The sequence below is a fragment of the Alligator mississippiensis genome, chromosome 5, assembly GCF_030867095.1.
Source record: "Alligator mississippiensis isolate rAllMis1 chromosome 5, rAllMis1, whole genome shotgun sequence".
Taxonomy (NCBI): domain Eukaryota; kingdom Metazoa; phylum Chordata; order Crocodylia; family Alligatoridae; genus Alligator; species Alligator mississippiensis.
Window position 1 is genome coordinate 157,971,617 of NC_081828.1, and position 26,817 is coordinate 157,998,433.

Sequence of the window (26,817 nt, forward strand, 5' to 3'; positions counted from 1 at the left end):
AGGTACAGAATCTAAGAATTGGAGGGTTGTCTTGAATTCCTCCCTCCCGCCTGACCAATGCTATATCAGGGAAAGCAGTGGCTGGCAGGGGAGGGTGGGAGGTGGTGTCACATGGTCCCCTTCCTCTCTGCCCCAATCACTTCTCTCTGTAGCCTTCCTGACCTCCCTGGCACCTGCCCCTCCCACCACAGCCTGTCCCTCCCACTACTAATTCTGCCTCTTCTCCTCTGCTCCCCCCAGTTTCTGCCTCTTCTTCCCCCAACTCCCTAGTCATTACTTCTTCCCCTTCCCTCTTACCATGAGATGCTGGTCAGGCTACTCCATCACAGAGCAGGGCACATGGAAACTCAGCCCCTGAATGGCCATGCACCAGTGCCAGCGCTGCTGATTGGCCGGGCAGGGGAAGGAGTTTCCATGTGCTCTGTGCCCAGGAAGACCCTAGCCTGAGTTGGAGCTGAGCTGTAACTGATAGAAAGGGGGTGGGTGAGAGAGCATAAGCTGAAAAGGGGAAGCAGAGGGGTGGGGGAAGAAGGCTGCTGTGGGTCTGATTCTAGCCCTGACCCAGCAACTGCCTGCTCCCCTTTCTACTTTATATGCAAATATAAAGATGAGATACTTTTTCCCATGCTGATGGAGGTGGAGGGTGACTTGTCTTATATTTGAGTAAATATGGTAGTTACAGATATATACATGCTTCAGCTGTTGCTTCTACACAAATAGAGGGAAGTGATAAACTATAGAATGAAAAAGTTAAATGATTGTATTCAGACTGCTATCAAAGGCACAAAGCAAGCAAACCAAATAAAGTAAACCCCTTTGTCCAACTCTTCATTACAGTAGACATATACCTTAGAAACAACATCAATGAAAAAGTGTTCTACAAAAAACACTGAAAATGTGATACTGACCTGTTGAGGAATAACAGTATCTCTATAGCTGGGCAGGATTTTCAGTGTGACACTACCACTAATATTTTTCAGTAGTTCTTGCAATTCTTTTGGATTATTTCCAACTTCATGGCCATTGACCTCTTTAATGATGTCACCTACATGCAGAAGACCTTGTCGATCTATCATTCCACCATGAAGGATTCGCGCTATTACCAGATCATTATTTTCTACCCTAAATGTAACCCCCTAAAGGAAATATTGAATGATACCATGAGTTTGTTTGCATTTAATTATCATTTTGCTATTTACCTACAGTTAGCTCAATAAACTGTGATGTATCCCCACTTACTTAAGTATAATGTTAACTTTAATAGTGTCCACAGGAAGTTGCTAACATATTGACAACACATCAAGTAAAAGAAAAAAGCAGCATGTGCTCTTCATCCAGGGTATTGGTACTTAAGCATGATGTAAATGAACTAAGTTTTGTCATTTCTTAAGGCCAAACAGGTCTCTTCATATTAATTACACTAGCATACTACCCTACCTAGATATTAGGTTATCATTTACCCTTTAAGAGAGAAGTATGATGGAATAGTTATGTCTGCAAATAGGTGTCTACTACTACAGCATCTCTAGCTTGATTAATATTTCTATCTGAGATTATACAATACAATTATAAAGGATCAAGTGACTAAAAAGTAGGAGCAAAAACAGTAAAGGAAATTCAATATATTCAAAATACTTTTAGGCCTTAGACACAAGTAACTTTTATAGGGCTATATATACCCTATAGTGCTATAAAAGTTACATTCACATGTTCAGGCTGTTTGTAGCATTATAAAATGACAAACAGTGTGATAGTTCCTGTTTGAAACAGGAACTTCTTTGTAGCACTAATTTCTTATAGTGCTACATGTAATGTATGCACAGTTACACATAGCAATATAAAAAAATAGTGCTCCAGGGGGAAGAAGGGAGGCAGAGTGGCTGGTTCCCTGACAGCTTGCAAGAAGTAGAGCTGCTCTGTTCAGTTGATTAGCAAGGTGGCTCTAACAGCCACCATGGTGACCAAAGGTGCAGCTATGCTGGCTACGGTGGTCAATCAGCTGTTCAACAGCTGTTCAGTGGAGCAGGGCACTAGAAGCTGTCAAAGCATAGTCCCCAGCTGTCTGTGGGGGTGGCAAGAGTGAGAAGAGCATGCCTCATCATCCTTGCAGATGGCTGGGGGCTGTCTCTGTGACACCACTGCTTCCAGCTGATGCCAGCAGTGGCATCACCTGTAGGCAGCCCCTCTGCTGTGAGGTACAAGGTGCGAAAAGGAGCAAAGAGCAGCCTTCCTGGCAAGAGAATGTACCCGAGGCAACTGTCAAACTCTAGTAAGTGATTCAAACAAATCTGTGTCTAAAACTTTAATTGACATGAAAGACAGGAGTACTTATTTACAGTTACTTACTCACCAGTGGCTCCCCTGCTCTTTTGTGAATACCAAGTATACGAATGGCATCTACTGGTACTAGTTGGTTATTCGCTGAAGAATTATTCATTTCTGGGCTAGAAGGAGGGGAATCATAACACTTTGACGCCACAATATCATGGGCTTCCAAGAGTGACTATAAATTAAAAACAAAAAAAGTATTTTTACTACTAAGTACCTATAAAAAGCATTAATCTTTCAACTGTTTTTCAACACCAAAACCTTGAAACAGCATACTCCAGGTGAGTATGTTTACAATCCTTACTTTTCCTTGAATATAGTAACACTAATTTATATGATCTAACAATATATATGTAATTATGTGGCCCCCATTATAAAAACATGCAAGCAAATATAAGACTAGTCACATGGGAGGCTCAGGTGAAACCAAAATTAATAAAACTCCAAACTCTAAGATTGCTCATCATTGCATAATTACAATAAAATTTACTGCATAAAATGCATGATAAATAGTAACTGTAAATGCTAGATATAGTATTTGATCATATACAACACACCCCAAAATAAAATGCCTACTTTGTTTTTGAAAGACAGAATGAAGAAATAAAAGATCGTTCCTTGACAGCTTCTGCTGGAGACAAAAGAGAAAGTGTCCACAGCTAACAGCCCTGCATGAAGCACCTGAAAATTTACTTTCACTTTCTCCTGGCAGTCTTAAGTGGCAGAAAATGCTGTTACTGTATTTCCTTGATTATAACCCACACTCCAATTTCCAGCAGCTGATTTCGGGGAAAAAGTGTGTTTTGTATGCAAGCAAATACAGTTATTGTAAGTATATACATTTCTGGCATTTTTGGAAAATACATGCCTCATATTTACAAAAAACACCAAGACAGAATTTTAGTGCCATGTACAATTTGAGATGAATGCAAATTGAAAGAATATCCAACTGGCTTAAAACAGATACTTGAACATTTCAGGTAACAGGGTTTTTTTGGTCAGTCCACATACTTAAACACACCCAATTATCATCTTCCAAAGATTTTACATTTATAGTTCTATGGTATCTTTCACTGAAAAAAATCTCCTTTCCAGAATTTTATCATTATTATTGCATATTATTACTAAATAGAGAGTTGAGGTTGTTTGGGTTTCTTCACCCTGTGCATTTCCTACCTTAAATATTCTTTAAATCTGTTCTTAAAAAACAATCACTGCTCTGCATCCACTCAGTTGTAAATTATATTGTATATACAAAATCATTAGATATCTATGGAAGAAAAATTAATTTAAACCAAATCTCTTGCTAAATTTTACATTTGAGATAGCTAGTGAATTATTTCACTTTTTGTGCACTTGCATATTTTAAGACAGCTATAATAACGCCTACAATGTAGCATCAATTGACAGATTAGACAAAAATAACCTTAAAACAAGTAATTTGTCTTACCTCTATTTTTAATTGACTAATTACATGTTGCAAAGGGTGCCATACTGGCAGTCAAAAGTCATGTTGTCTACCTCCCACAGGCAACATACTTAGCACAGTATAACATTTCTGTTGATATGTTTCATCCCTAACTTGAAAGGGCTACCCTTGGTTATTGATACCAATTTAGTTCTTGGCACTTGCATAAAGACTGCAAACAAGGCTGCCTATTCAACAAATTAGAAAACAAACACATAGTAGTGGCACTTCCGCTTTCTTATTACCTAAATAATTTAACCAGAACAAAAGGGCAAATGAACCCCCTGCCAAATACCTTAAGCAAAGAGGTTATTTTGTATTTCCAGAATTAAACAAATTATAATCTGTCTCCACAGAACCCGCAAATTTTGACTCATCTATACTACAAACAAGTCAGGTTAGACTCACCATCAGGACATTTCCAGTATTTCTCATCCAGTCATAGCCAGTGGTCGGTGAGGTTTTGGAACCATGGGCCAGATCAACCTAGCTCAGGTCCTGGAGGGGGCAGTGCTTCTGACCTGAACCGCTGCTGCCACTGCCACTTCTACTTCTCCCTGCCACATGGGCAAGGACCCCTCTCCTACCACCACCCACCTATGGCGTGGCACATGCAAAGCCCCTCCTCACAGCCTGATCACAGTGCATGCAAAGCTTCCCCACTACATGCAAGCCCCTGCCACTCTGAGTGCCATATGTTGCAGACTCCTGCCCTAGAAATCTACTACTCTCTGAAGATCATTTGTGTTAAACTGAAGAGTCCTACCATGTCCTTACAAGATGCCTTTGTGTCTCAAAAGAGATTCCTCCATGCCTTGCATATTTTCATACCTAATCATGACTATTTCAACCACGAGCAGCAGTTATGAGCCAGATATGTGTATTTTAGTCACAAAATTTCTTTTATCTTATTCACATAAACCAAAGTCATAAAAGTACTGCTGGGCAAGTATAATACTACCTTCAACTGAGAACCTCAAGTCATAGAAAAATACACTACCCACCTACAATTGTGAAACAACTTTTGCTGAGAAAGAAAATGCCCCAGTCTAGTAAAGCACGCCAGAGTTCAGCTTGTATTAGAGAAGTATTCCAGTTACACCCACCATTTCTGTTCACGCTAATGAAGAAACTTATGAGTCTACACTAGTTTACAGGACCGCACTCAATTAAGCTAATGCATAACACACAGTACTGAAAACCACTAGAGAATCTTGGTGACAGACCATGGTTATACATCCATAGTCACTGGTGTACTTCCTTGCAAAATTTGAGATAACTGGCGATGAATATAAAGAACTCTCTACTTTGTCAGCAGCAGATCAAGCTATGAAATGTCTTGGATTGTAAAAGCAATCCACAGCCTCATTTGTTCTCCCAGACTCCTCAGGCTTTTGAATATCCAATGGATATGGCCAGGGAGAAATTAATTTCCAAGTCAGCTTGGGTAACAATAAGATTCAGCCCTTTTGTAAGATTCTGATTCAACCAACCAATCCATGTATTCAAAGCCTTCAGGCTTCACTCTAGTAATTCTCTGCACCTAGACAAAATTTTGCTTTTTTAAAAACATATAGCTAGTTCAAAATTGAGAAGACCAACTGCTCAGGAACAGGCACTTAGCAGCCTATCAGAACAGTGCTCTATTCTCATTACTGTTGAGTACAGGGTCAAATTCAAGGTTTTTTTATTCTCGCTTTCAAAAGCCTTTCATAAGTAGTCCAAGTTATTAGGGTTTGCCTTCTCCTATATAATAACATCTTTCCAGTTTCACTCCACTGGGACAATGAATTTCAGGAATTTAACTCATACATACAAGAGACAGCACTTAGTACCACTGAATCCGGAACGCACTCTTGTAAGTGTGAGGATGATCAAAGCCTGTGAATGCTCAGAACAAAATTCAAAACATTATAATTTGACCTGGTCTTCTCTCAATAACATTACTGATTATGATCTTACTTTTAAATAAAGACAAGTCTCTACTGATATGCAAGAGAGAGAGAGAGAGAATGTAACAGTGAAATGGCTCTGACACAATCAGAGGACCATGCAAAAATCTAGACATGCAGACAGATCTCTAAGGGCATCCAAAGGGCTGTAACTATGTGGCAGAACAAAGTACTATAAATTAAGATCTGACCAGAAGACAGCGTAGATACTTCAAATCTTCAGCAGTAGCCAATATTGTCTTACTAACAGCAAAAATTATCTGTGCAAGTCACTATGAAAAATGCCTCATATAGCTCCTTGTCAACATAATTTTTAAAGCAAAACACTTCCATAAAAGCTAAGTGTTTTGCTTTAAAAAAAAAAAAAAATCTAGTGCCTGAGAGAATAAGTTGTAAAATTAGTTTCCTTATTCTGTATTTTATATCTGAGGAGAAATATTGAAAATATTTATTCCACAGACATTAGCATGATATTTAACATTTATGTTTGGCTAGACTGTTAAATATAGTTCTCATATATAATGATTTATAATTTATACTAAGCATAAACTATGTTAAAGAACATTAAGATTAAAGAGCCAACCTCTCTATAAGTTTCCCATGTGACCTTAAGCTAACCTTTTTGTGACTTTACATGATATGGTATTTCATTACAAAATCAAATGATATTTTTCTATAGGACCCCTGCCTCATTTAACGCACTCAGTGAACAATACTCACTTCCTATGTAGCTAGTCAGTATTTTATTTTCTCATTAATCACCATTATTTACTCAAATCCAAGATGAGGTCCTCTCTTCCCTCCAGGGTTTTTTTTTTTTTGAGTACTGGTCAGGGCCTGTGGTAAGCTCAGGGCTAAAGCCAGAGCTAAGCCACCACCGGCCCCAGGTGGGGATGGGTGGCTCAGGCAGTAGGAGGAAGCAGGAAGGAGACTGCGTGGCGGTGGAAGTGAAATGGAGGAGACCTGTTTGGGGGTAAGCACAGGAGAAACTGCGCTTGATTTAGATCAAAAGCATATGCTAATTTTAGGTGGCTAACCTAAGATTTCCATTACTTCTTTATTTTTATTTTTATTTTTTAAGTAATGGACATTACATAGCATTTTGTATGTTCAAAGCACAGCTTCTACTGACTTCAGCAGCTGCAGCTCCAAACACCCAGCATGTCTGCAAATGAGACCAAGGGTCAAGTCAGGCAAAAGGAGCACACAGTAGGGGACCATACAGAAAGAGCTTTGTTTAAATAACTTATATAATGCCACACAGGAATCCTGACAGAAACAGGCACAGAATCCAGTTCTCCAGGGCAGCATTCACCTTTCTCCTCCTGCAGTTGCTTGCCTCATTAAATGTAGATCTTCCAAATGCTACAACAAATGAAGCAGGGGGTCTAGCAGACAGATTCTTTTCCTATCCCACCCTGCTGTGGGGATAAGTAATAGCTGAAAAAAGATACTTGGTCCTGCAAGAATTCACTGCTTAACTTTGAAAACATAATGATTGTTAATGTAGTCTGTGTGTAACCTATTAGGTTTTTTAAAAATAAAACTGAAAAAAGAAATTCCATTATGTCATTTTAGGGACCCCCATCTTGTTTACCAGCAGGTTCAGAATCTTTAGATTAATGGTGTTCAATTTATGGCCTGTAAGCTGAATCCAGCCCCCAAAGTGACTGTATCCAGCCAGCAGCATAAGGGATCAGCAAATAGCAGCTTGGCCCTACTAGTCCCCTTCACAGCCCTACACTAAGCCATAGATCCCCTCTGCAGCTTCCCTGATTTCTCCTGCTCTCCTCCCATATGACTGTTGCAGTGTACCCTTTCCCTCCCTTCCTCCCTTTCCACTCTCACACTGCAGATGCTGTTCACCAGAGCTAAGCTTTCTTCCTCTTTCCCACTCCCTCTACTCCACTACTGGAGGGGAGTGGTGATCCCAGTGCAGCTAAGTCAGAAGGACTGGTTTTGCTGCTCTAAAAGGTTGAGCTCCACAACTTTAGATTAGGGGTCAGCTAACTGGCCTGCAAGCACATGTGACTCAAGAACACTGGATCTGTCCCAGGGCTTCAGTGGCAGGGAGCTCCAGCTGCAGGCACTCCTCCCCAGGCCACAGTTGGGAGGAGCACTAGCTGTGGGTACTCTCCCCACGACACCACGCGGATAAGCTGCGGAGGGGGCAGCCAAGTCCCAGCACTCACCTGCCAGCCTCTGGGGTAGGTCATTCCAGCCCACAGCTGGAAAAAGTTGCCTACCCCTGCTTTAGAGCACTATAAAGACCTCCGCTACTTAAGCTAAGGGACGAAATGACAGTAATGAAGACACTCTGAAGGGTAGGGTTAGGATCCAGAATGACCTGGATGGACTGGAGAAATGGTCTACAGTCAGTGAGATAAGACTCAGCAAGAACAAATTCAAAGTCCTGCATTTCTGACAGAAAAAATGCACACACAAATACAGACTGGGGAATGACTGGCTAGGCTGCAGTACTACAGGGAAGGACCTGGGAATGACAGTATACCATACACTGAAATATACCCACCAGTGTGCTCTTGTTGCAAAATAAGCCAACAGCATGCTGGTTTGTATTAAGAGGAGTGTCACTTGCAAATCAAGGGAAGTGATTGTTCCACTTTACTGGTGAGGCCTCACCTGGAGTACTGTATTCAGTCCTGGGTCCCACACTTCAAGAAGGATGTGGACAGTTTGCAGAGTCCAGTGGAAAGCAACATGGATGGGCAGTGCCTGGTCTGATCACAGGCTGGGTGGTGGTTCTGAACAAGCACCTGCCAGCATGGCAGGCACCATCTGGCCACAGAGAGGGGTGGGGGGCAGCGCAGCCTGGGGTAAAGGGAGCTTCATATGGCTCTGCAGGGAGGTGGAGAGGGTAAGGAACATGACCCAGGTAGGGGTGAAGGGAGCATGGCTTGGCCCCAACCCAGCCCCATGGGGTAGAAGGGGACATGGCCCAGCCCTGAGGATAAGGGAGTGGGCCTGGGGCCTATGTGAGAGGGGAAAAGGGGCATAGCCAGACCAACCTGGCCTTACATGTGGAAAAGGCTGGCACAGGATGGCCCTGCAGGGAAAAGGGGATGTGGCCCAGCCTTATGGGAAGAAAGGGAGCATGGCTCAGCCCCAACCCAGGCCTGCGGGAGGAGAGAAAGGGGCCTGGCCTGTTCCAACTAGGCACATGGGTCTTGGGGCTCAGGAATTTAGCAGGGGGGGAGGGTAGTTCTATTCATGGCCACTGCTCCCTCACTACATTTCCCAACCCATGCGGAGCCCCATGGGCTAGATGCAATGGCTCCACTGGGCTGCATTTGGCCTGTGAGCCAGAGGTTGAGCACCCCGAGATAAACTATTGTTGGTCTGTGGTTGTAAAAGACAAGACTAGAAGCAACAACCTACTGCGGCAGTGGAGGAAATTAAGGTTGGATATTAGAAATAACTTTCTGATTCTGAGGGTGGTGAAGCCTTGGAACAGGCTACCTAGAGAAGTTGTGGAACCTCCATCCCAGGAAATTTTCAAGAGTAGATTAAAAAGATGCTTGGCTGGGATGTTTCTGCCTTGAGCACGGAGCTGAGCTAGATAACCTCATGAAAGTACCTTCCAGCCCTACTTACACGATTCCCAAGATCTCTTTCCTGCATGGTAAGAGTTAACGTAGAGCCAATTTTCTCCATCCCTATCACTACCTCAGAACCTGATCTTTATTTCAAACTTGTCAGTCAGTAAGTCACAGTTTCTACTCCTCAGACTTCTGATTCTATGACTAGCGTACTTGCTCAGGAAGTCGTCATCTCTGCCTCTTTTCTGGGTTAAGCTTAGCAAAGTTAGAAGCAAGAGAAAATAGGATCTAATAATAGTAGTAGAATAGATAGTGCTATCTGCCCTGTTGTGACAGCTACGGTAATTGCATTTCAGGGTTAAATGTGTTCATATTATAATAATATTGCCTGCCTCTGTTTCTCTTGACTAGACCATACACAGGGAAATAATGGATTAAACAATGGTACCATTCTTTAGAAATGAAGGAAAAAATGGTATTTTCATAGATTTCATAGACATTAGGGCTGGAAGGGACCTCATAAGATCACTGGGTCCAGCCCCCTGCCCAAGGGGCAGGAAGTCAGCTAGGGTCAAAGGATCCCAGCAAGATAAGCATCCAGATGTTTCTTAAAAGTGTCCAGAGTAGATGCTTGCAACACCTCTGGGGGGAGCCTGTGCCAAGCCTTGAGGGCTCGGACAGTAAAGAAGTTTTTCCTTATGTCCAGCCTAAAACAGTCTTGCAGGAGTTTGTGACTGTTGGACCTTGTGGGTGCTCTGGTGAACAGGCATTCCCCCAGATCCTTTATGTACTTATAGGCTGCCACCAAGTCACCCCTGAGCCTGCGCTTCTCCAGGCTGAAGAGTCCCATAGCTCACTGCCATTCTTTATAATGCCTGTTCTCTTGCCCTTTGATCATGCTTTCCTCTGGACTTTTTCAAGCTTCTCTACATCCTTCCTAAATTGTGGAGCCCAGAATTGGATGCAGTATTCCAGCTGTGGCTTCATCAAGGCCAAGTACAGTGGGAGGATGACATCCTGGGTCTTACTCGAGATGCATTGGTAGATGCAAGCCAGAGTTTTTTTTCGCTTTGCCACCCCCCCAGGGGGAGAGAGAGAGAGAGAAGGGGGGGTACTCACCAGCCCCCCTCCAGTAAGGCAGGGTCCCCCAAATCCCGGGCAGGGCCCCCTTATTTGCCTTAAGAGCAGCTTCCTCGACGGCAGGCCCACTGCGCATGCGTGCAGTTTAAAAGGGCCCGCCGACCAGGAAAAAGCCCAGTTAGACGCAGGAGCGGCGAGAGACGCACGGGTGAAAGCTCGCTGCGCCCCCACTCCCCCGAAGCCCCCCAGAAACCCTCCAGCAGCCGCGGAGCCCCCCGCTGACCCCCAGCGCAGCTGGGGTAAGCGGGGCCCGTGCAGAGAAGGGGCTAACCCCCTTAGTGTGTGTGTGGGAGGCGGCAGCTGAGTGGAGCCGGGCCGGGTCAAGCCCCGCCCAGGCCCCTACTTCGCCCAGCCCCCCAGGGAGCCACGCGACCGGAGCCGCGCGAACAGGCTGCACAAACAGGCGTGCTTCTCTGCCGGCGCGTGAGTTAGCGCGGAGTTCGCGCGGGAGGGCATGCGGGAGGGCGCCAGACCCTGCCTGCGCACCCCCCAGGGTAGACAGTCCCAGCCGTAGCCAGCCTACCTGAGGCATGACATGGATGGGCACGCGCCGCACCCCGAGGGTCCCCTCGGGCTCCACGGCCCCCCCCCTGGCGCCTCAGAGACGGCCACCCAGACGGAGCCCCTGGTTCCCGGCTGCGGGGGCTGCCTGTCCCTTTTTCAGGCTCTGGGGCCTGGGAGCATGGCGACCTCCCCTTGTGGGGTCTGCTCCCTTTTGGGGTCTCTGGCACGCCAGCTGGAGGAGCTCCAGGCCACAGTCCACAGACTGCGTGCCATCAGGGACTGCGAGCAGGAGATAGACTCCTACTGCCAGGCCCTTCTCCCCCGGGAGGCAGAGGGTAGATCACAGTCTCCCTCCAGGCCAGAGGAGGACTCTGGGACCTCCTGCTGTGTCCAGCCAGGGGCATGGACCAAGGTGGTCAAGGGCCCTAAGGCCCGCCGCACCAAGGCCCCTCCCCCGCCAGAACTGAACAACAGGTACGCACCTCTTGCTGCCCCAGCAGAGCCTGCTGAGTTGCCGGCTCCCACAGGCAACATGGGCCTAACTGCAACTCCCGCCCCTGCTCTCCCCAAGACAAAACGTAAGGTGTTTGTTGTGGGAGACTCCCTCCTGAGGGGGACGGAGGGGCCAATCTGCCACCCTGACCCCTTAGCCCGGCAAGTCTGCTGCTTCCCAGGGGCCCACATCCGGGACATTGCGGAGAGGATCCCCAAGCTCCTCAAACCCACAGACCACTATCCCATGCTCCTTATTCATGTGGGCACCAATGACACGGCTTGGAGCACTCCCAGCCAGGTCATGAGGCGCTACAGGGATTTGGGAGCGGGGCTTAAGGGTCTGGGCGCACAGGTGGTGTTCTCGTCGCTCCTCCCAGTCTCAGGCTATGGGCTGAGAAGGGACAGGAGGATCTATGTGGTCAACCAAAGACTGCGGCGCTGGTGTCGTCAGGAAGGCTTTGGCTTTCATGACCACAGCCCGCTCTTTGGCGAGAGAGGCAGCGAGCTGCTGGGAAGAGATGGTCTCCACCTCTCTCCCCTAGGGAGGAGGCTCTTCTCAGCCAGACTGGCTGACCTGCTCCACCGGGCTTTAAATTAAGCCCGCTGGGGGTCGGGGGGACTACCGCCACTGCTGGCCCGCTGAACAATCCTTGCAAAGCCAGCGGATCACGGCACTCAAGGGAGCCCACCCCAGCCCCAGCCCTGGTAAAATCTGTGGGCAAGGAAGGAGCCCCCCAGGGGGCACTTGCCTGCCTGTACACAAATGCCAGGAGCTTGGGGAATAAGCAGGAGGAGCTCATCCTCCTGCTCAGTGCAAGCAATTACAATGTCATAGGGATCACGGAGACCTGGTGGGACTCCACCCATGACTGGACCACAAGGATAGATGGCTATACCCTGTACAGGAGGGATCATGTAGAGAAAAGGGGCGGGGGTGTAGCTCTCTATGTTAAGGAAAGCTACGCATCCCTGCAAGCCGATATTGGCGACCAGGGTGGACAGCTGGAGACCCTCTGGGTTAAAATCCGTGGGGAACACGGCACAGGGGACACAATGGTGGGAGTCTATTACAGACCTCCCACCCAAAGTCCTGAGCTAGACCAGGAGTTTGCCCAGGAACTGCCTGAGGCAGCATGCTCCAGGACCATGGTTGTCATGGGTGACTTCAATTACCCAGACATCTCGTGGGAGGATCGCTCAGCAAAATCTGAGCGGTCGCAGAGCTTCCTCTCATGTGTGGATGACCTCTACCTGACTCAAGAAGTCTACGGGCCAACGAGAGGCAAAGCGCTGCTCGACCTGGTGCTGGCTACTGGGGAGGACCTAGTCGGCGACCTAGTGATCGATGGGAAGCTGGGTGACAGCGACCACGAGCTGATCACCTTCACCATCCGCCGAAAAGCTGGCAAGTCAGTCAGCAACACGCAAGTCCTTGACTTCAGGAAAGCCAACTTTGACAAGCTCAGGAGGCTTGTCAGTGAGGCCCTAAGGGACTGTGACCACAGGGAGAGGGGAGTTCAAGAACAGTGGTTGCTCCTCAAGGGAGCGATCCTCAATGCACAAACTAAGCCTATTCCATCTCGGAGGAAAGGCAGCAAGAGGGCACAGCAGCCCCCCTGGCTCTCCAGGGACCTAGCAGACCTCCTGAGGCTAAAAAGAAAGGCCTACAAAGGATGGAGGATGGGAGTCACCTCCAAGCAGGATTATTCTGCACTGGTCCGGTCCTGTAGGGAGCAGACCAGGAAAGCCAAGGCTGCAACTGAACTCCAGCTAGCTTTGAGCATCAAGGACAATAAAAAGTCCTTTTTCAGATATGTGGGGAGCCGGAGGAAAAGCAGGGGCAACGCTGGACCCCTGCTGAACCAGATGGGGCAACTGGCAACTGACGCCCAGGAAAAAGCCAACCTATTAAATAGGTACTTTGCGTCGGTCTTTCATCAGCCCCATGGGACGCCCGTGCCCGATACAGGGCCGGGAAGTCCGGGTGAGGGTGATCCCCTGCCCTCCATTAATGCTGACTTTGTGAAGGAACATCTTGAGAAGCTGGATACCTTCAAGTCAGCCGGCCCTGACAATCTTCACCCCAGGGTACTCAAGGAGCTGGCGAGCATCATAGCCCAGCCTCTAGCACGGATCTTTGAAAACTCTTGGCGCTCTGGTGTAGTGCCCAAAGACTGGAAGAAGGCCAACGTGGTGCCTATCTTCAAGAAAGGGAGGAAAGTGGATCCGGCTAACTATAGGCCCATCAGCCTGACTTCTATCCCGGGGAAGATCTTAGAAAAGTTTATTAAGGAGGCCATCCTTAATGGACTGGCCGACGCCAACATCTTAAGGGATAGCCAGCACGGGTTTGTTGCGGGTAGGTCTTGCTTGACCAATCTCATTTCCTTCTACGACCAGGTGACCTATCACCTGGACAACGGAGATGAGATTGATGTCATATATCTTGACTTCAAAAAAGCCTTCGATCTGGTGTCCCATGATCGTCTCTTGGAGAAACTGGCCAATTGTCGCCTTGGGTCCCCCACGATCCACTGGCTGGAAAATTGGCTCTGGGCTCGGACCCAGAGGGTAGTAATTGATGGAAGTCACTCATCGTGGTGTCCTGTGACCAGTGGGGTCCCCCAGGGCTCTGTCCTTGGACCCATACTGTTCAACATCTTCATTAATGATGTGGACACTGGAGTCAGAAGCGGACTGGCCAAGTTCGCCGATGACACCAAACTTTGGGGCAAAGCATCCACGCCAGAAGACAGGCGGGTGATCCAGGCTGACCTGGACAGGCTCAGCAAGTGGGCGGATGAGAATCTGATGGTGTTCAACACCGATAAATGCAAGGTTCTCCACCTTGGGAAAAAAAACCCGCAGCATCCTTATAGGCTCGGCAGTGCTATGTTGGTTAGCATTATGGAAGAAAGAGACTTGGGGGTCATCATTGACCACAAGATGAACATGAGCCTGCAATGCGATGCTGCGGCTAGTAAAGCGACCAAAACGCTGGCTTGCATCCATAGATGCTTCTCAAGCAAATCCCGGGACGTCATTCTCCCCCTGTACTCGGCCTTAGTGAGGCCGCAGCTGGAGTACTGCATCCAGTTTTGGGCTCCACTATTCAAAAAGGATGTGGAGAAGCTTGAGAGAGTCCAGAGAAGAGCCACGCGCATGATCAGAGGTCAGGGAAGCAGACCCTACGATGACAGGCTGAGAGCCCTGGGGCTCTTTAGCCTGGAAAAGCGCATGCTCAGGGGTGATCTGATGGCCACCTACAAGTTTATCAGGGGTGACCACCAGTATCTAGGGGAACGTTTGTTCACCAGAGCGCCCCAAGGGATGACGAGGACGAATGGTCACAAACTACTACAAGATCGTTTCAGGCTGGACATAAGGAAGAATTTCTTTACTGTCCGAGCCCCCAAGGTCTGGAACAGCCTGCCACCGGAGGTCATTCAAGCGCCTTCATTGAACACCTTCAAGATGAAACTGGATGCTTATCTTGCTGGGATCCTATGACCCCAGCTGACGTCCTGCCCTTTGGGCGGGGGGCTGGACTCAACGATCTTCTGAGGTCCCTTCCAGCCCTAATGTCTATGAAATCTATGAAATCTATGAAAAGCTGTGGTATCAAATTTTGAAACAGACCTGTGAGTATGAACCTAAAAACTCCACTAGGATAGAATGGGCCATAAAGCAACAAGTAAGCAAACTACCCGGGTTGACAGATCCATCCCTGAAGAGACTCTCTGCTGTTTCGGGTGCCAGAGAGATGCTTCAGAAGTGTACTACAAAGAAACAGTCTTTTCCCCGAGGACAAGGAGGGGAAAGAGAGACAGGACAGGATGAGAAAAACTTGAGAGAGAACAGCCTGGTCTCTTACCAGACAGAGGCTTCCTGGCACATTAGTCTGTGCTTTGGCGCCCACAGACTCTGTCTGCTATACTGTCATAGACTAATAAATATTGTCTTCTTTAAAAACAGCTGCTTGCTTCACTGCATGCGATTTCAGGTACACTCCATCCCTTAAAGAGGTGAAGTTCTTGTGCAGGACTTAAGTCAGAAGGTAGCTCTGAGGTTAGCACAGATAACCAGGGGGGTCAGGGACCAAAAGTCCAAGAAGCAAAGGATTCACCCACACTAGGAATACTTAAAGAGGCTATAAAAAACTGGGGTTCCCATGCAAGTGCTTTCCTAGGAAACTTGTGACCCCTGCCTATAAAACCCATAGGAATAATACTATTTAAAATGTATACCAGTTTAGCAGCCAGGTCTAACAATCTCTGTCTACTATACAGGTGGTCCAATAATAATTAAAAAACCCTAAAAAAAACCCCAAACCCTTGCTTCTTGTATATTTCCTGGACTACTGCAGCTATAGCCCTCCAACCCCATTAGTTTTCTCGCATATAGTTTTGTAAGCCAAACAAACAACTAATTGTAACATTTGTTTGTGTTTTAAAGTATTTGTTTTTATAAAAATATAAATTAATGATTAAGTCACTGTCTTAATGAAAATATGTATAAAGATAATCTGCTTCTAGAGCTTACAGCTCTGAACTCTCCTGCTCCTAACCAACAAAAGTAGCTTCACTAAAAGATATATAGTGCTCATACCCAGTGTTCAAAGGATGTAGTAAAAACCTGATTAACAAATCTACAGAATCATAGGTTTTTCTGTTTAATAAACTTATATTCCCCCAGACCCTTAAGTAATTCATTAGAAAAGAAACTTCTAATTAAGGTTTTTTCCTGAATCTTTGAGAAGTTTTGTCTTCTTGACTATTGCCAAAGATGAAATACTAGAATAATCGTGTAGTTAAACAGCTGCCAGATAGATGCTAGCAGTGGAAAAAAAAGGAAAACCAAATTTAAGACAAAAATAAGTCTAGGATAACAACAAGCAATGAAAACACTTTTAGCTCCTGTATAAATGTGGACACAAAAGACTATTTAGTGCGGTTTCTGTACTTCAGGAACAACAATGTATCAATTCCTGATTACAGAAAGTTTCTTCAACACATAGTGGAGAAACAAAGTTTCTAGGTGAATAGATTGTAACCTGTGTATAATATACAAACTTACCCAAAGAACAGTAGATTTAGACCAGGCAAAGAAAAATTGCAAGTTGTCAACTAGATACAAGAGACTTGAAAGTATTTCAAAGAATATACAACATGCTATTATACAAATGAAATACTAAACAGTATGCAGACTTAATTTTATAAATCTGCCCTGATGGGCTTTTTGTTTGGATCTTAGTTTTCTTAGACTGTAGGCTTTGTAAAAGAAAAAAAAATATTTTTTTTTTCCCTTAAAAAATGTTTCTATTTTGTTGGAGTTAATTTTTTTACTCTGTCTAACTATATTAACATGTTATGCTGATATCCTAAGTGAATACCTGAATTATTTAAATATTTAAACTGTAAAACAAAATAGCACCTGAAAGTGAGGTTCTTTAAGTATGCCAACTAATTCTGCAATATTTTCATCTTTGTTTATTAAAGGACTCATATCTTCAAGAATTTCATTCACTAACTCCAGGTTGTTGTCACTGACAGCTTCGAGTTTAGAATCTTCCAGTCGCTCATGAGCCTGTAAGAAATAACAAAACAGAGTTTAGTGCTTATAACAACCAGGACTTTTAATTCATTTAGTCCCATAATTAATGTATTGCTGTATCATTCATTAAGAACACATACAAAGTTACTAATGGAAGATTTTGTGTTTATGCCTGCACAGCTACACCGCCAGATTTACTTACCTACTTCACCATAAACCTGCAAAAACTTTTTAAAACAGCACTTGGCAAAACATGCTTGTGTTCAGACACACTCAGACTCTCAAGAAGTGTTAGTTTTAGAAGCCCTCCTAGTGATAGAGCCACAAGGAATCCTGAAACTTTCAGACATGGTGTAACAGGGAGCCTGGAGCTCCTGTTACTTTAAGGAGAGAAGCTGCAGCAGATAGAGCACAGACAGTTGAACAGCTGCAAGGCAGAAAAGAAACACTACTGCCTAGACAGGCAGGGAGATACCCATTAGAGTGAAGGGGTACACCTGCAGCCAGTCAGAAGAACTCTGCCTGGGATGAATTGGCTGGAAAAGAATAGGCAGCTAAGGGCAGAGGCTATGACTATCTATTCCAAAATGAGCTGCTCTGCAATAGGACAGTAGGGCAGAACCTAGGATCAGCAGCAAGGGGATGCTAGAACAGCAGTCATAAACTGCCTGGCAATCAGCCCTCAGGCTCTAAGGAAGAAGTCCTGCAGGTGGCTGGGGCACCACCTGACTGGAAGGGGCAGGGCTTAGGCAGTTTATAAACCCACAGTCTGAGCCAGAGGGGGCAGTCTAGCTCTGCATGTTACAGAGGTAAGAGTTTCTGGATAGGAAGACTGTAGAATACCTAGCTGACTCTGGACCTACTCTAGTATGCCAGTAAATGCTGATGGCATACAACCTGGGGTGAGGAGTAAGCAATTACTTTTTTGGACCTAATGTAGGTTTAGTTGGTGAGCTAGCCAGTAGGTCTGAGAGTTCTACTTCTAGCTAGTTGGCGTAATCCTTTCTTGCACTTAATACCGGTGGTTTGGGTTTGGGACTGCTAGGGGTTGCTGAAGGTCCCAATAGTGTTTGAGGACACAAGTGTTTTGTGTCTTGCCAGGGGATAGGCACAAAAGAGCCAGGGGACAGAAAGCAGAACTGCAGATAGGGCAGAGAAAGGTGTGAAGTTAATTTGTGGCAACTCTGCCGGAAAGGTTAGCCCCTGCTGTGCTAATTAATATGAGAGACTGGCTGCAGTTACCTTATTCACCGAGTCGCCATTTGGGCACTCCTTAGTTTTGTTTTTTTTTTCTTTCATGCCTCCTTACCAAATGGGTTTGTTCTAAGTAGCACCTAAGAGTTCTTAATACCTAACTTCACTTCATACCAAGTTTTATTCCTACTGTCTTGCTAAATACTTAACTTCACTTTCCCACAATGGTTTTGCAGCTCTGAGAATACAGGAATTTAAACTTAATGAAATTTAAAGCAAAAAATTCTGGTCAGAAACTTAAGCTATAGCTGAGACTCCTTTGTAGGATAAGAAGAGCCGATTTAGTAGTGCTCCCACTAAAAGGATCTCTTCGCTGAAACAAACATCACTAAGAAATGAACCTTCGGTAAGAAACAGTTATTTGTCTAGGACAGTTGCTCTCAACCTTCTTAGGCTTAAGGCACCTCTAGATAGACTTGAGACATTCCATGAAAAATGCCAGCTCTTAGTTTTCACCTTTTTTGCTTACAAAAAAACAGAACTGTTATTCTGTTGCAAAGAACTCGGAAATAGAAATCCAAGTTGTTGCATTTGAAATCTCGGGGTTTGTCTTGAGAATCATGTTGTAAACCTATAGTTTCATAGTTGGTAGGGTCGGAAAGGACCTAAGCAGGTAATCAAGTCCGACCACCTGCCATGGGCAGGAAAGAATGCTGGGGTCAAACGACCCCAGCTAGGTGATTATCTAGCCTCCTTTTAAAGACCCCCAGGGTAGGGGCGAGTACCACTTCCCTAGGAAGTTGGTTCCAGCTCCTAGCTGCCCTGACTGTGAAGTAGTGCCTCCTGATGTCTAACCTAAACCAACTCTGTCAGCTTATGGCCGTTATTCCTTGCAACTCCCAGTAGTGCTTGGGGGGGGACAGGAACTCTCCCATTGCCTGTTGGTCCCCCTTGGCAAGTTTGTAGCTGGCCACCAGATCCCCTCGCAGCCTCCTTTTGTGTACAGGTTTGGGTCCCGTAGTCTCTCCTCGTAGGGCCTACCCTGCTGTCCCCTGATCATACAAGTGGCTCTCCTCTAGACCCTCTCTATGCTATCCATATCTGCCAGAACTGGATGCAGTACTGCAACTGTGGCCTGACCAGTGTTGCATAGAGGGAAAGGATCACCTCCTTGGACCTGCTAGTGATGCATCTATGGATGCATAACAAGGTGCAGTTAGCCTTCCTGACTGTGTCCCCACATTGGCAGCCCATGTTCATCTTGAAATCAGTAGTGACACCAAGATCCTTTCCTGCCTCTGTGCTGACAAGAAGGGAGTTCCCCAGCCTGTAGGTACGCTGCTGGTTCTTCCTCCCCAGGTGCAACACCTTGCACTTGTCTGCATTGAAACCCATCCTATTCTCATTCACCCACCTCTAACCTGTCCAGATCTTGTTGTAGCCTGTCCCTCTCTTCTAGTGTGCTCACTTCTCCCTACATCTTAGTGTAATCTGCAAATTTGAACAAGGTGCTTTTCACCCCCTGGTTCAAGTTGCCGATGAAGACATTGAATAGTGGGGGCCTGAGGACCGAGCCCTGGGGAACCCCACTGCCCATGTTCCTCCAGGTCAAAAATGACCTGTCTACCACCCGTCTCTGGGTGTGGCCCTCTAGCCAGTTTGCAACCCATCTGACTGCTATGAGTGCTAAAGCCCTTGAAAGGATCTCTGGGCACCCCAGGGCATCATAAACTGACTGAGAATTGCTGCTCTAGATTAGACAGAGTTCCCTTTTGTAAGAGCACAGTATATGTAAATACTAGCAACTGCCAAGAACTCTTTAAGTGACACAACATGGGTAAGAGAGAGCCCAAGATAACTGGAATCAGATAAAATGTCAGATTGTATGCACTGAGCAAAGCCAGTACCAATTCAGTATCTCTGATCTCTTAATAGGACTGTTTAGACCATTTCTGATGCACAAGAGCCATCCTTATAATATCAACATCTGTGAGAAGATTTTTCATCTGGACAAGTAAGAAAGGCACAAAATAAAAATAGCTGAAGGATTCTCTCACAAACAGAGCAAGAAGCTTCAAGATCCAGATCTGTCATTTTCAGACTGACATAGTAAGTTCCTTTTGGCTCTATCCTACTGAATCTTCCAGAATATTTGTGTGTGATGAGGTTTACAAAACTCCACACAGTGCAAGCAAAACAGGACCACAAACAAGAGCCAGATACAGCTCGCTTACCCCCTCACTGCCTCCCCCACTGTCTACCCCCATCACCACCTGCAGCATTTGAAGGGGATGGGTGAACACAAATTTAATCTGATTCTTTAATAATCAGATTCTATACACATTAAATTATAATAAACATACATTTTCTATTAATAGAATCTAATTGGGGGAGGGGCAGCTTGTATTCAGGTAAACAGTGTATGAATCTTTATCAACTGTGAAGCAGAGTTCCAATCTCCATTCTCATCCACAGAACTTAAGCAAATCCTCATCTTGAGATTGGCAACAGGAGAAAAGGATAAAACATCATTACTTTTTTTCCTATTTCAAATGAACAAAAATTTAAAAAACAAAAGTTGCTGAATAAACAGCCATGCTTATAAAAACTATTGAGAGTCTTGAGACTACATACTCCAAAGCAGGGGTTGGCAACACTTCACCAGCACAGGCCATCCTTTGTGACCCAACCTGTACTATGAGCTGCAAGTCTCTGCCCCACAGTGTGGCCAGCTGCCTGTACTTACCTTGATCACCATTTCCTCTGCAGCAAGTATAAACATGCAGGGTAGTAAGCTCCACAGCAGTGCTAAGGAGGGGATGGGCATCTGGGTGCAGCCCTATGCCATTAATCCTCTGTCGGATCAGATCATCACAGATTAAATCAGACCTCTCTGCAGGACAGATCCAACCCACAGGCCATAAATTGGCAATCCTTGCTTTAAATGAATGGGGCTTCTGGTTTTCAAGTGTTACACTTGCTAATATATCTAACTACTTTGAATTGAATGCTACTTTTACAATAGATAAGACCATCCTGATCTTGTAACTGATTTCCAAACACACATTGCAACTAAATTTAAAGTGTCCTCTAGCATTTCACTCCTTCAAAAAAAAAAACAAAAACACTTAACACCTCCATTGCCGGACGTGCTAGCTTAAGCAAACATATCCCACGAAAGAGAGACCAGTTACTATCCATAGTTTTTATTTAGAAAGCAAAGACCGTGCAAGTACTGTGCAGCAGCAAGTTTATCATCTAACTTTTTTTTCCCCCCCAGAAGCACATATACACTTGGGGATGACAATATACTGCAAGACATGAATTTTAGATCCTGAAGTAATGTGTTTTGTTTTTATTCCTGCCTGTCTCAGCAGCAGGAATGATGGGGCCATTTTGGGGGTTGTGTGTTCTAACATTCACTTAAGTGTTCATACTTGATTTAGTTTTAAAAAAAACAAACACCTGCAGACCATGCAATGCCACAAATGACACTAAATACAAGGCAGCAACAGGGCACAGCAGCCCCCCTGGCTCTCCAGGGACCTAGCAGACCTCCTGAGGCTAAAAAGAAAGGCCTACAAAGGATGGAGGATGGGAGTCACCTCCAAGGAGGATTATTCTGCACTGGTCTGGTCCTGTAGGGAACAGACCAGGAAACCAAGGCTGCAACTGAACTCCAGCTAGCTTTGAGCATCAAGGACAATAAAAAGTCCTTTTTCAGATACGTGGGGAGCCGGAGGAAAAGCAGGGGCAACATTGGACCCCTGCTGAACCAGATGGGGCAACTGACAACTGACGCCCAGGAAAAAGCCAACCTATTAAATAGGTACGTTGCGTCAGTCTTTCATCGGCCCCATGGGACGCCCATGCCCGCTACAGGGCCGGGAAGTCCGGGTGAGGGTGATCCCCTGCCCTCCATAAATGCTGACTTTCTGAAGGAACATCTTGAGAAGATGAATACCTTCAAGTCAGTCGGCCCTGACAATCTTCACCTCAGGGTACTCAAGGAGCTGGTGAGCATCATAGCTCAGCCTCTAGCACGGATCTTTGAAAACTCTTGGCACTCTGGTGTAGTGCCCAAAGACTGGAAGAAGGCCAACGTGGTGCCTATCTTCAAGAAAGGGAGGAAAGTGGATCCGGCTAACTATAGGCCCATCAGCCTGACTTCTATCCCGGGGAAGATCTTAGAAAAGTTTATTAAAGAGGCCATCCTTAATGGACTGGCTGACGCCAACATCTTAAGGGATAGCCAGCACGGGTTTGTTGCGGGTAGGTCTTGCTTGACCAATCTCATTTCCTTCTACGACCAGGTGACCTATCACCTGGACAAGGGAGAAGAGATTGATGTCATATATCTTGACTTCAAAAAAGCCTTCGATCTGGTTTCCCATGATCACCTCTTGGAGAAACTGGCCAATTGTCGCCTTGGGTCCTCCACGATCCACTGGCTCGAAAATTGGCTCTGGGGTCAGACCCAGAGGGTAGTAATTGATGGAAGTCACTCATCATGGTGTCCTGTGACCAGTGGGGTCCCCCAGGGCTCTGTCCTTGGACCCATACTGTTCAACATCTTCATTAATGATGTGGACACTGGAGTCAGAAGCGGACTGGCCAAGTTCGCCGATGACACCAAACTTTGGGGCAAAGCATCCACACCAGAAGACAGGCGGGTGATCCAGGCTGACCTGGACAGGCTCAGCAAGTGGGCGGATGAGAATCTGATGGTGTTCAACACCGATAAATGCAAGGTTCTCCACCTTGGGAAAAAAAACCCGCAGCATCCTTATAGGCTCAGCAGTGCTATGTTGGCTAGCACTATGGATGAAAGAGACTTGGGGGTCATCACTGACCACAAGATGAACATGAGCCTGCAATGCGATGCTGCGGCTAGTAAAGCGACCAAAACGCTGGCTTGCATCCATAGATGCTTCTCAAGCAAATCCCGGGACGTCATTCTCCCCCTGTACTCGGCCTTAGTGAGGCCGCAGCTGGAGTACTGTGTCCAGTTTTGGGCTCCACAATTCAAAAAGGATGTGGAGAAGCTTGAGGGAGTCCAGAGAAGAGCCACGCGCATGATCACAGGTCAGGGAAGCAGACCCTACGATGACAGGCTGAGAGCCCTGGGGCTCTTTAGCCTGGAAAAGCGCAGGCTCAGGGGTGATCTGATGGCCACCTACAAGTTTATCAGGGGTGACCACCAGTATCTGGGGGAATGTTTGTTCACCAGAGCGCCCCAAGGGATGACGAGGTCGAATGGTCACAAACTACTTCAAGATCGTTTCAGGCTGGACATAAGGAAGAATTTCTTTACTGTCCGAGCCCCCAAGGTCTGGAACAGCCTGCCACCGGAGGTGGTTCAAGCGCCTTCATTGAACACCTTCAAGATGAAACTGGATGCTTATCTTGCTGGGATCCTATGACCCCAGCTGACTTCCTGCCCTTTGGGCGGGGGGCTGGACTCGATGATCTTCCGAGGTCCCTTCCAGCCCTAATGTCTATGAAATCTATGACTTTATGAAGTTACTACCTGGAAAGCAAAATTTGAAAAACTTAGAAACAAAAGCAGTAAACTAGATATATGTACATGTGCATGCACACATCTGACACGAGCGCAATTAAGATGGAGTAAAGCTTGTGGAACTATATGGTTAAGACTTTTTTTCTAAGTGAAATAATATTAAATTGCAGTTATAGTTGAGAGTAAGTTGTACCTTCAAGGAAAATATTACCAGAATTAGAAACAGAAAATGAAGAGGATAAAAAACAAAAACATTATGTTTATTGCACAATACTTATTTTACAATTTCTTACTACAAAAATTTAGTCAAATAGCACATAAGAGTGCAAAGCAGAAGTTTGACTAATTAGCACTTCCCACTCCCAGGACAAGTTTAAAGTATGAAAATGCACAATTAAGGAAATTGCAGACCTATAGTTTATATGAACTATAAGGTATAGAACTATAGTTCTATAACCTGAAAGATCAATTAAAATTTAGATCAAACATTCTCATGCATTAACAACTATGGTTATTGCATGGTTCATCATCCTTTTTAACAGCTGAAGGTGTAGCAAGCTCAGATCACACAGCCTTTGACACTTCCCTCACTTTTACCTTTGGGGATATTTTCATACGTAGTCAAATTATCACTCAGCAGCTCTCAAAAGAAATAATTATAATAATAAGAATTGCTTTTACAGAAAAGGCTGGATCTGGATCTGCACATACACTAAGCCCTCAGCTAAAGGCTCAGTCTAGCAGTGGGTAAATCCATGATAGTAGGGGGAAAAGGTCTGCCCAGACCTTGGAGAAAAGCCTGCAAGTGATGCACTTGGCAAAATCTCTTAGAGTGACTGCAGTTGTTATACGAGGCATATGAAAGTGACTCTTATTTTTAACTAAAGAAAATTGAAAGCTTTAACCATACAAGCCCACAATAAACAATATATGTACACTTAGCTCTCTGTTTGTAGGCTGGTCACACACGCACACAAAAACACATGCAACTGACATTTACTGAATTTTATTCTGGATCCCCAAAATCACGTCTTGCCATGTCAGACATGCTCAGCAGGAAACCCAAGTTTTGGGATCTGGGATAAAACTCTTCAAATTTGGTTAATTCACCACTCCCAGAGGAATGGTATAGGTGATGAATTATAGGTAGTAAGCCATTTCCAATGTTTGGACTATGTATTTTGCTTCCGAAGTAAATTTTTTTAAATCTGTAATGAAGAAAATTTAAGCACAAACTGTACGCACTGAGGCTTCTTATATGAGAATTACATGACTACACAAATGCATGTTTATTGTACAATTTCTTACTACAAAAATTCAGAGTAAAATAATTAGTCAGACTTGCTTTGCACTCTTTACTACATGTACTAATTGCTAAAGTAGAAGATAATTCTTGAAACTAACTGACAGGTGCCATGGAAGACATTGGCCAATGCCTTCTAAGCTGAGCAAATTCTATTGTGATTTAGTACATCTGTACATTTAGAGGTAACTAATAAATGACAAATTAGCCCAAGTGTCTTGTGTACAAATTAATAGGACTCTGGGGATTCAATGCACTAATAAGACCATAATTATGAATTATCCCAGTAACTAACTAAATACATTTCACTGTACTTTAAGTTTTGAGAACACAAACAACAGCAGCCCATGCCCTGAGGATCTTACAAATGCCCCAGTTTGTAAGCCATTTAAGGTTTTTGTGACCTATACAAAAGCAATTAACTTTTATGGGGCTCCATGAAGACACAGCATGCCACCTGTGCTGATTTCAATGCTGGTTTGGGCCAGAAACAATGATGAAAGTAAACTGGGAGAGAATAGACTTTTTTTTTTTTTTAATTTTTGGGCCCTGCTGTCTTCTCTTCACCGCTAATGTAACATAAAAAGCAAGAAGTCATTTGTAGACAGCATTCCATGCACTAAGGATTGGTACAATGCTTTATAAATAAGCAAAGAATAAGTGTCTCTTATTTTAAAAGCACTTTCATGAAGTATTTTGCTATACTATAGCTAATGTTTCTAATCCAAGCTTATATTCATCTTCAGAATCTACCATCTAGTGTTTGAAATAAGACTTCAGTTCAATTGGTGCAAAAAGGTATAAGCCAAAGTGCCAAAACTGCTGACATTTCTTTATGTGTGGTAGACATACACTATATGAAAGGTACAAAAGTTTATAACACTATTCAGATTTCCTGGCCTAAAAGTGAAAATACCCAATGCATCTTGCACAGATTTTATTCAAACTATCAATAAAAAAATACCTTAGCAAGTGATCTTACAATAGGGTTCTCCATAATTCCTTTGAGGAAAATAAGGTCTATTTCTTCAGCTCCTGTTGATGTGGGTAGATCCGTAAGGTTATCCAAAACCTGCTGCATGGCTGCTGATGAAAAGAAGTATAATGAGCAATAACCCAAAGTACTCTAGACAAGTCTTTAAAAAAAATCCCAATATTTATAAAATAACTCAGATATTACTGATACAGCTTCAGATGCAATGGAAGAATTACTATAGATGTTTTGTACTGCAGATTGGAATAGGAAGGCAACCAACAGGTTATCTACATTGACAAAGAAAGGGGGCAGAAAACTATGTTTTTTACATTTTTTTTTTAATCAATATTAATCCTTTATATTGGGCTTTGAAATAGGCCTTTCTTCAGATGCTTATTATATTTTTATGGCAGAAATGCACAAGCGAGGATATGCTTGCTATATATTAGATCTTTAAAGATAAGGAAGTGTGTTTTCCTCCCCCTTTAAAATTAGTCTATTAAAGCATTCATTTAAAAATAAACTTCCATATACACTATTAATGGAACATGTATTTATGGCTGTTTTCCTTCCATTTCTCTTTCACAAAATATTTTCAAACCCTCTGTGCACGCATACATATTTTGCAGGTGCAAATACTTGTATTTGTACCTAAATACTTGTATGTGTGTACACATCAGAATTTTTCAACTGCATGCATGTGATTTCAAATCTTTTACAAAAGTCTATTAAACTACTATGCTGTAGGCTGCATAAAGGACATGGTAAGAGTCAGAAAAACGCACATTCCTCCCACAAAAGAATGTGCTCTAAACTTGCATTA

General features: G+C 44.6%; 2 protein-coding genes across 7 annotated transcripts in view; one reads left to right on the plus strand and one right to left on the minus strand.

Annotated features, from left to right (window-relative positions):
* GSDME (gasdermin E) overlaps positions 1-20,805 on the plus strand; it is a 99,177-nt gene extending 78,372 nt beyond the window's left edge. Inside the window, exon 11 of the mRNA XM_059728920.1 lies at positions 20,130-20,805. Within this exon, the coding sequence (XP_059584903.1) occupies positions 20,130-20,150 (21 nt within the window). The 3' untranslated portion in view covers positions 20,151-20,805. The remainder of the gene's footprint in view (positions 1-20,129) is intronic.
* The window catches only part of PALS2 (protein associated with LIN7 2, MAGUK p55 family member), a 108,313-nt gene that overhangs the window by 31,846 nt on the left and 49,650 nt on the right, over positions 1-26,817 (minus strand). For 3 of the 6 annotated variants that reach the window (XM_019497836.2, XM_014603184.3, XM_019497834.2), the window contains exons 2-5: positions 25,983-26,101; positions 16,881-17,033; positions 2,351-2,503; positions 909-1,136 (exon numbers count right to left, since the gene is read on the minus strand). In XM_019497836.2, coding sequence (XP_019353381.1) covers positions 909-1,136; positions 2,351-2,503; positions 16,881-17,033; positions 25,983-26,099 — 651 coding nt within the window. In that variant the 5' untranslated portion in view covers positions 26,100-26,101. Of the gene's footprint in view, positions 1-908; positions 1,137-2,350; positions 2,504-16,880; positions 17,034-25,982; positions 26,105-26,817 lie in introns of all 6 variants that reach the window. The other 3 variants (XM_019497832.2, XM_019497833.2, XM_019497835.2) reach the window with 2 other exon arrangements.